This window comes from Scyliorhinus canicula, chromosome 11, assembly GCF_902713615.1.
Source record: "Scyliorhinus canicula chromosome 11, sScyCan1.1, whole genome shotgun sequence".
Classification (NCBI taxonomy): domain Eukaryota; kingdom Metazoa; phylum Chordata; class Chondrichthyes; order Carcharhiniformes; family Scyliorhinidae; genus Scyliorhinus; species Scyliorhinus canicula.
This window is the reverse complement of record NC_052156.1, coordinates 90,056,288-90,066,679: the sequence shown is the minus strand read 5'-3', so window position 1 is coordinate 90,066,679 and position 10,392 is coordinate 90,056,288. Positions and strand designations below refer to the sequence as shown.

Here is a 10,392-nt window from a genome sequence, read left to right as displayed (position 1 = left end):
AAGCAGCAGTGCTAACCGTGCTACCGTGCTACCGTGCCAACCCTCAAGGAGACATTACAAGGAGGTCCAGATAAAAATGCCCAAGTAATCGGATTTTACCTACAAAACCTTTGTCATTTCATTAAAATGAAATTCCTCCCAATTCCTGTAGTGGACAATTTGTACCCATCAAGAGCCCTTCAGTTGATGCATAACCAGCCCTCATACACACACACACATACACACTCAGCCCACAAAACCTTTCACTCAGCTGGTTAATTCAGATGGTGTGATTAGAGCAGGTGAATGGTGTCTGATCTCGGTGTACATGGTTCTGAGCCACTTACGAGTCTAAAATCACTGAATTAGAATAAAGACACCAGGAATAGGCTGATTGGTCAATGTGACAAGGATTGCTAGCAAATCAGCATCAAAATCTCTGAAAGAAGCTGATTGTAAAATCAGTAATGCCATTGGAGGAAAGGTGGCAGGCACTAAACAAGGTTCTTTCTGATTGGCACATTTAATAAGTGACAGAGCAGTTTAATCCAATTGCTAACTGGTAATTATTTAGCTGCAGCAAGAGTGTAATCGGAGGGGAATTAGGACAGATTATGCAAGAACTCCAGAACTGTTTGATGCCACTCCTCCGGGTCATGGAGGTAACATGCATGCGGAGCCCCTTTCATTATGTGCACCTTGTGGTTGCCCAGGTTCTTCAGCTTGTTTAATGATGTATGACCCATCGTCTTGTCCTCTCACCGTAGATAATCAAGGTGGGGGTCTGTCAAAAACATAAAGCATGGATCAGTGTCCGGGGCTCAGTGCAGTTAGCTGATCAAGTAAAGATGTGCAGCAGGGCTTACTGCAACAATGCTCAGTCACCTTTCAGAGCTATTGCTTACCAACCCCCCTCCAGGAGCTTACCAATAAAGGCCACACTGACCAACAATTACAGACTACATTTATAGAGCACCTTCAAGGTAGAAAGGCATTCCAAAGTCCATCACCAGATGGCATCAGTCCAAGTATTTGATGTTGAAAGGGCAAGGGAGGAAGGAGGGGTGACCAAATGCTTGATCAAAGAGGTGGCCCATCAGGAAGGATGTGAAGTATGTGAGATTTAGGGGGGTTTTACCGTAGATTACAACCTCAGCACTCGGGAGTCGCAGCTGCCATTTGTGGGACAAAGAGAAAGGAGACCAGAATCAGGAGAGAGGTACAAATGATGTAGCCGGAGGATGTCAGAGACAAATGGGAGAGCCGTACTAGTCACTGTAGAAGTACAATGGTGAAGGGGAACACCACAAACATCCAGGTTCAGTCCTTACTAAGTGCTAGCTTGTTGGGAACTGCAACTGATGCCGGTGTTCCCCGAGTTTTGAAGGGGTGGTGGTGGTGGGGGGGGATTGGCAAGGGGGGGGATTGGCAAGGGGGGGGAAATCAGGCAGGGTTCCTGCTCCTGATTATGACCAGCACAATATAGATGATGGTTGCTAATTGAACTGGGCTGATTCCCCGTTCCCCCCTCTGTTTCTCAAGGTTGACCAGTGTTCTGACAGTTGCTCTGTGGTGATTTGGGTGTGGCTGTGAGGGTTGCTGGAACTGTATACTCTTGAACCAGTCTTATTGAGCAGGCCCAGTTACTGTGACAGAGGCTGGTGCGAAACCTCCAGTCACTGAAACTTCTTAATAATAAATTGAGAGTACCTAATTATCCTACACTGCACATCTTTGGGTTGTGGGATGAAACCCACGCAGACACGGGGAGAATGTGCAAACTCCACACGGACAGTGACCTGGGGCCAGGATGGAACACCAGGTCCTCGGCACTGTGCGGCTGTGCTAACCACTGCACCACCATCTCCCCCCCCCCCCCCCCTCCCCCCCCCCCGGGTCACCAAAACGGAATGGATAGAACAATCATACACCTGGATAGTGATAATGTGACTGACTAGTAATTCCGAGACCCAGCTCTGGGGAACATGGGTTCAAATCCTTCCACAGCGTGAAATGCAAATTCATTTATTTAATATTAATAAAATCTGGAATTGAACAGTCTTAGTAATAAAGACTATGAAACCATGATCGATTTATCATACACACCCAGCCGATTCATTAATGTCCTTTAAGGGAGGGGATGGTTCATTTTAGACAGAGGTGAGGAGAATTCTGTTCTGAGGAGTTGGGAGTCACTGAAAATCTCTTCCTCAAAAGTCAGTGGCAGCAAAGTCTTTGAATACTTCTAAGGCAGAGCTGGATAGATTCTTGTTAAGCCGGGGGGGTGAAAGGTTATTGGGGGTAGGTTGGAAAGTGGAGTTGAGGTTACAATCAGATCATCTGCAATCTAATTGAATGGCGGAACAGTCTCAAGGGGCCGAGTGGCCTACTCCTGCTCCTAATCCGTATGTTTGTAAATCTGTCATGCTTGCACCCCATTTCTTCAGAGCTGACATTGTACGGTAAAAATAACTATCCTTGTTTAATACAGTTCTTCTGTGTGAGTGAAAAACAGGGGCACTGGCTCCTGGTTCGATCCCGGGAGCTTGCACATTCTCCCCGTATCTGCCTCACCCCCACAACCCAAAGAGGTGCAGGGTAGGATAATTGGGTACTCTAAAATATTTTTTTTTTTAAAGGTTTTAGTGACTGGACAGTTGGCACCGGCCTCTGTCACAGTAACTGGGCCTGCTCAATACACAGGACCCAATAAGAGTGGTTCAAGAGTATGCAGTTCCAGAATAAGTAGTATTCATTCTTCTGAGTCCCATTTCATTGAACCAAGTACATAATGCAGACTGCTGGCCCCACCGGTGTAAGAGTGCCGCTCTGCCAGAGGTGCTGTTTCTCAAATGGGATATGGAGCCAACGTCTGGAGGGCCTCTCAGGCGGATATAAAGGTTCCCCATGGACATACGTGGAAGAACAGTGACTGAGTTTTCCCCAGTGCCCTGGCAAATATTTATCTCTTCACCAATATTATGGAAATGGATTGTTTGGGTGAAAACTGACTGGGGGAGCTTGATGCACAGATTGGCTACAGTGTTTCCAACCACAGTGGACCCCCTGCTTTGATTGGCTGTGAAGCATTTTGGGACATGCTGAGGACGTCAAAGGCGTTATATAAAACCAAGTTCTTTGTGTCAGTGGAAGATCCAGCTTACCTGCACAGTGGTGTACTGCTCGGCCGAGAATTTCTCAGTACAGATCGGGGCGACTGGGATGAATCCCTTTACCAGGTCATTGTGTCCAAACAGGAATGGCAGTGAATACATTCCACTCAACGAGGGGCTGATTATCACAACCGGGCCCAGATTCAAACCCTTCAAAACATTCAGAAGAAAGTGGCAGGAGCGAGGTCCTCCCACACTGGCTGGAGCAGTGGATTCTTTGGATTGACCCAGTCCTGGGGGAGAAGAGAGAGCGTGAAAACCGAAGGAAATTACAGTGCCTTTAATGTACAACACAGAGCCTCGGAGAAAGAGATGTGACTCCATCAGCAACAGCATCCAACAGCCCAGTAAGTTTCATCAAGCTGTGCTGAGTGAACTGATCTCAGACAAGTTGTTCCTGACTAGGGAGGGGGAACACCTGTTCATATCCATGTGGGTGTCGTTAAGGATGGGTCAGGATTAACGGTGATGCTCCTTGCAGGTGATTAGTTTATCACAACGCAACAGATACATGCATGAGGAATTGCCATGTTACTGAGGTACTGAAGTAATTCTGGAGTGCTACTTTGGGCTGCAGTAGAGTGCTTAAATTGGAGTTTTGTGACTGAGGGAGTTTGGTGAGGAGGGAGCGAGGTGCTCCTTTCATTTTCTACCTTTCCTCAGAAAGGCAAGCTGCAGTCTTGCAGTGGGAACCATTGGGTCACTAACAGCAGCTTTCTAAGGTGGCGTCACAGTTTAGGATGTGACATGGGACTAACGGGAGCAGCTGATTGGTGAGGACGTCCTGGTGGGTATTTTCATACTACATTAAATTGTAAGTCATTGCTTTAGCAAGGGTAGGGTTTTATTTGATTTATTTCATTTTTTAATTCTTAAGTATTAAATTTAAAGGGTTTTGTCATGGCAGGAGAGCCATGGTATGTTCCTCCATATATATGTGGGAAGTAGGGCACATTTCCAGTGTCCGGGACCAGCATGTGTGCAGGAAGTGTATCCAGATGCAGCTCCTGGAAAGCTAGAACGACAGCTGGGGACACTGCAGAACATCTCCGTGTCGGAGAGCATAATGGACAGCACATTTAGAGAGGTGGTCACGCCGCAACTGAAGAAACTTGAGGAAGGAAGGGAATGGGTGACCACCAGGCCGACCTAGAGAATCAGGCAGGTAGTTCAGGTGTCCCCTGTGGTCCAGCCCACAAATCGCTATTCCATTTTGGAGGCTGATGAGGGTGCTGGTTCCTCCAGGGAGTGCAGACAGAGCCAAGCATCTGGCACCACCAGCAGCCCATCTGGACAGGAGGGGGGAAAAGAGAGGAAGAGCAATAGTAATAGTGAATTTTATAGTATGGCGAACAGATAGGCACTAATGTGGCCGTTAACATGACTCCATGATGGTGATAATGCCAGGGTCCGGGATCTCACTGAACGGCTGCAGGGCATCATGAAGGGGGAGGGTGATCAGACAAAGGTCATGGTACATGTTGGTACCAATCTCATAGGTAGAAAGAGGGATGAGATCATGTATCAAGAATTCAGAGAGCTAGGCGGTAGACTAAAACGCAGGACCTCTCGGGTTGCAATCTTTAGATTACGCACCGTGCCACGTGCCAAGGAGTACAGAAATAGAAAAATAGCGCCGATGAATGCGTGGCTTAAGAAAAGGTACATTTTTGGGAAGATGGGATCTATACACGCAGGATGGCCTATATCTCAACTAGAGTGGGATCAACATCTTTGCGGGTAGCTTTGCTAGTGCTGTTGGGATGCTTTAAACTAATTCAGCAGGGGGTGGGGACACAGACTGTTAGCAGAAAAGGGAAACAACATACATAATACTGGAAAGCAATCAAGTCAGAGGGAATACAGCGGTAGTATTCAAGGGTGAAAGGCAAGGCTGGACGGCCTCTACTTTAATGCCAGGGATATTACAGGTAAAACGGATGAATCAAGGGGACGTGGAATTGTGATATAGTCGCCATCATGGAGATGTGATTGAGGGAGGGATAGGACCGGCAGCTCAAAATCCCGAGATATCGAATTTTCAGGGCAGACAAAGGAGGAGGCATTGCATTATTCGTTAAGGAGTCAGTTACTGCAGTAAGGAAAGATGATATCTTGGAGCGGGGCATCAAATTATAGAATCATAGAATTTACAGTGCAGAAGGAGGCCTTTTGGCTCATTATCATAGAATTTACAGTGCAGAAGGAGGCCATTCGGCCCATCGAGTCTGCACCGGCTCTTGGAAAGAGCACCCGATCCAAGGTCAACACCTCCACCATAACCCCATAACCCAGTAACCCCACCCAACACTAAGGGCAATTTATCATGGCCAATCCACCTAACCTGCACATCTTTGGACTGTGGGAGGAAACCGGAGCACCCGGAGGAAACCCACGCACACACGGGGAGAACGTGCAGACTCCGCGCAGACAGTGACCCAAGCCGGAATCGAACCTGGGACCCTGGAGCTGAGAAGCAACTGTGCTAACCACAATGCTACCGTGCAGCCCAAAGTCTGCACCAGCCCTTGGAAAGAGCACCCTACCTAAGCCCATACCTCCACCCTATCCCCGTAACTCCACCTAACCTTTTTTGGACACTGAGGGCAATTTAGCATAGCCAATCCACCTCACCTGCACGTCTTTGGGGCTGTCGGAGGAAACCGGAGCACCCGGAGAGAACCCACGCAAACACTGGGAGAACGTGCAGACTCAGCACAGACAGTAATAACCCAAGCCGGGACTCGAACCTGGGACCCTGAAGTTGTGAAGCAACTGTGCTGACCACTGTGCTACCATGCTGCCCTATGAATCTTTGTTGGCAGAGTTTAGGAATAAAAAAGGGACAGCCAAATGTGGTGTTTATTATAGACCCACAGATAGCCAGCGGGAAATAGAGGAGCAAATATGGGCACAATTCATGGAGGTGTGTAAAATAATAACAATAAGGTATTTATATTAAGTGATTTCAACTTTCCCAACATTAATTGGGCTTAGATGGGAGTGGATGTCTTAAAATGTATATAGGAGAACATTTTAGGTCAACATATAGAGGGCCCAACAAGGGATGGCGCAGTACTGAACTTAATTCTGGGAAATCAAGCTGGACAGGTGGTTGAGGTGGTGGTGGGGGGTATTTTAGTGGTAGTGAACACAACTTGGTACAATTTAAGCTTGTTATGGAGAAAGAAATAGACAAGTTGCAAAATAAAAATTTGAATTGGGAAGAGCGGATTTTAGTAAAATAAGGTAGGATCTGGCCAAGGTAGACTGGGAAGAGCCATTCGTGGGAAATCTACAGACCAGCAGTGGGGCGTTCAAGAAGAAAATGGAGAGAGAGCAGGCCCAACATCTTCCCTCTCTGATGATAAGAAACAGTAACAAGCCCAAAGAACCATGATGACCAGAGATATTCAGGATACAATGAGTAGGAAAAGAGGGGCTTTTAACAGGTGCAAGGGGAGCAAATCAGTAAAGGCATTAGTGGAGTACAGGAAATGCAGGATGGAGCTTAAGAAAGCTATTAGGAGAGCAAAGAGGGGATATGAGAAAGCTCTGGCTGGTAAAAGTAGGGAAAATCCTAAGATATTCTATAAATATAACAATAGAAAGAGCACCCTACCCAAGGTCAACAACTCCACCCTATCCCCATAACCCAGTAAATAGAATCATAGAAAATCCATAGATTTTGTCCATAGATCTCTGGTTAACATGGTGGTGAAAAAGGCATATGGGACACTTACCTTTATCAATCGAGGCAAAGATTACAAAGGCAGGGAGGTCATGTTGAAGTTTTATAGAACTTTGGTGAAGCCACAGCTGGAGTACTGTGTGCAATCCTCGTCACCGCATTATAGGAAGGATGTGATTGCACTGGAGGGGGCGCAGAAGAGATTCACTTGGATGTTGCCTGGGATGAAACATTTAAGTCATGAAGAGAGGTTGGATAGGCTTGGGTTGTTTTCGCTGAAGCAGAGAAGACTGAGGGGCAACTTGATCGAGGTGCACAAGATTATGAGGCGCATGGAGGAGGTGGATGGGGAGCAGCTGTTCCCCCCTTAGTTGAAGGGTCAGTTACGAGGGAACACAAGTTCAAGGTGAGGCGGTTTAGGGGGATTTGAGGAAAACCCTTTTTACCCAGAGGGTGATGACAGTCTGGAATGCACTGCCTGGCCAGGTGGTAGAGGTGCGTTGCCTTACATCCTTTAAGAAGCATCTGGATGAGCATTTGGCAGCATGTTGTAACATTCAAGGCTCTGGGAAAGTGGTGGCAAATGGGATTAGGTAAGTAAGTGAAGTGTTTTTTTCATGTGTTGGTGCAGACTCAATGGGCCAAAGGGCCTCTTCTATGATGAGCCCTCCGTGACTGAGGGAAGCACGCACCAGCTAAAAAGAGTGGAGGAAGCTGGCAGAAGAAGAGATACTGATACCAATGTGCTGCCACGTTACGAGAGCAGGTTGGAGGCTGGATATTCTGCAAAAAGTAGCTCGCATTCTGACTCCCTAAAATCTCTTCACATCACATAGGGCAGCACGGTAGCATGGTGGTTAGCATAAATGCTTCACAGCTCCACGGTCCCAGGTTCGATTCGCGGCTGGGTCACTGTCTGTGCGGAGTCTGCACGTCCTCCCAGTGTGTGCGTGGGTTTCCTCCAGGTACTCCGGTTTCCTCCCACAGTCCAAAGATGTGCGGGTTAGGTGGATTGGCTATGCTAAATTGCCCTTAGTGTCCTAAAAAATATAAGGTTAATGGGGGGGGGGGGGGTTGTTGGGTTACTGGTATAGGGTGGATACGTTGACTTGAGTAGGGTGATCATTGCTCGGCACAACATCGAGGGCCGAAGGGCCTGTTCTGTGCTGTACTGTTCTATGTTCTATCTCCAAAGCCCAAGACCCTTGTCCAGATGGGTGCAGTTGAATGTGTGTGTGAAAAGCATTTCAAATGGAATGGGTGGACAAGGAGTTAAAAGTACTTTTGCCATTCAACCACCCTTTGTTTTCTCTGATTGTAGTTTAATTTGTTGACCATGTTGCGACACAGGCATTGAATGTTGTGTCTTTCACAATGACTTTGGCATGTGCCAGCGAGAGAGACTGACTGCAGAACCCTAACCAAACAAGGGAAAACCCTGGCTGCTTCTAACCCTGCCCATCAACTTATGGGTGCAGTGGTTCTCTTAATCCAAAGGACCCAGGTTTGCATGTCACTGCGACCGTTTCAGAGTTTTAAAAAGCCAGAGATATAAAGTTGGTATCAATAAAGTGACCACAAAGCTGTCAGATTGTGGTTAATAAAAAGACTCAGGTAATTCACTCATGCTCTGAAGGAAACCAGTCATCCTTACACAAGTTGGGCCCTATACATTACTTTGATCAACCTGGTAGATGGTCAGCTGCCTTAGGAAGTGGCCTGACAAAGCACTCAGTTATACAGGACAATTGGGGATGCTGCAAATCTCAGCAGGTGGCAGCCATGGAGTGAGTGGTCGCACACAGGCCAGCTCCAGCTCAAAAGGCGTTGGTTAGAGCTCTTTTCACCCAAAAACGGGGGAATTTTGACGGGAAAGAGTAGCTGAAGGTGTGGAGGAGAAGATCCCCCTCCCGGGAGTGGCATGTCTGCTGGTTATCAGACCCGGCAGAAGAAGGTTAAAGATCTGGCCAAGGAATTGGAAGAGGCCTGTAGCGTGGCAACAATTGGAAAGATGGCGCAAGGGGAAGGGTCGTCGCATACTGGAAACCCCTGATGGAGCAGTTGATGCCGTTCACCAGAGAGGAGTCCCGCCAGCAACGAAAGGAGATGCAGAAAGATTGATCAAAGGCCATCGAAGGAGTGGTAGCACCCTTGAAAGGCTCGTTGGAGAGAGTAGAGAAGGTTTGGAGGTACAAGGGTCGCAGATCCAGGAGATGGAGAGGGGGATGTGGTGCTCCTGGCGGACCTTTGCAAGTCGCTAAGGACAAAGTTTGGAGGAGCAAGAGAATAGAATTAGAAGGTAGAACCTGTGTATTGTCAGGAAGGGACACGGGAAAAGGGCAACGGGGGTGCAGAGAGCCCCCTCCAGCGAAGCCATTGGGGTAACAGCAACAACCACAAAATGAAATAAAGAATATAAAAATACAACAGCCATGGCGAACGGAGGGGCCAAAATGGAGCCCGACTATCAATGGAGGAGGAGGGAGAGCAAGGAAAGGGTGAGGGCCAATGAAAGAGGTACATGTAAATTGTACATAAGAGACATCACACTCTGTAAAGTGTGTGGTTTTTATATGTCTAATTGTTAAATTGAAAAATTCTAATAAAAATATTTATAAAAGAAAAGAACCTGCGTATTGTTGGCCTGCCTGAAGGTGCGGAAGGCATAAGTGCTACGAGGTACATCGTTGGCGGGGCTGGTGGTGGATAAGGCCCCAGAGGTGGATAGAGTGCACAGGTCTCTCAAGGCAGAGCCAAGAGTGGGGGAACCGCAACAGGCGGTGATTGTGAGGCTCCATAGGTTTGTGGAGAAGGAGAAGATCCTGTGGTGGGCCAAGGAGAGGCGGAACTGCGAATGGGAGGCGAACAAGGTCCGAATCGATCAGGCCATTGGAGTGGAGCTGGCGAAAAGGTGCGTCAGATTCAACAGGGCCAAGGCGGCACTTTATCGAAGGCAGATCAAGTTTGGGTTGTTGTACCCGGTGAAACTGTGGGTGACGTTTGAAGGCCGGGAATACTATTTCAAAACCCCATAGGAGAGGCAGCACGGTAGCGCAGTGGGTTAGTCCTGCTGCCTCACGGCACCGAGGTCACAGGTTCGATCCCGGCTCTGGGTCACTGTCCGTGTGGAGTTTGCACATTCTCCCTATGTTTGCGTGGGTTTCGCCCCCACAACCCAAAGATGTACAGGCTAGGTGGATTGGCCATGCTAAATTGCCCCTCAATTGAAAAAAAATAATTGGGTATTCTAAATTTATTTTTAAAAAACCATAGGAGGCCAATGGCTGTATTAGAGATCATAGACTGGGGAGAACATTGATCAGAGACGGAGGAGCTGTGACAACAGAATTCAGAAGGCGCAGATTGTGTGTATGTGTGGGGGGGGGGGGGAGGAGGAGTTGCGATTGTTTGTTAAGGAGCAATAAGATTGTGAGGGGGCAACTACACCCCCCCCCCCCCCCCCCCCCCCCCCGTGATGGTGTTTATCTTTTGGAGGAGGTGATCTGTGATATCTTGGATGTATCTTTGTTCATGTGGGGGAGGGGGAAG

General features: G+C 47.8%; 1 protein-coding gene across 1 annotated transcript in view; it reads right to left on the bottom strand.

Annotated features, from left to right (window-relative positions):
- Window positions 1-483: 483 nt before the first annotated feature.
- Window positions 484-10,392, bottom strand: part of abhd14b (abhydrolase domain containing 14B) — a 28,868-nt gene continuing 18,959 nt past the window's right edge. Inside the window, 3 exon segments of the mRNA XM_038810835.1 lie at window positions 484-731; window positions 734-763; window positions 3,144-3,385. Of these exon segments, the coding sequence (XP_038666763.1) occupies window positions 582-731; window positions 734-763; window positions 3,144-3,385 (422 nt within the window). The 3' untranslated portion in view covers window positions 484-581.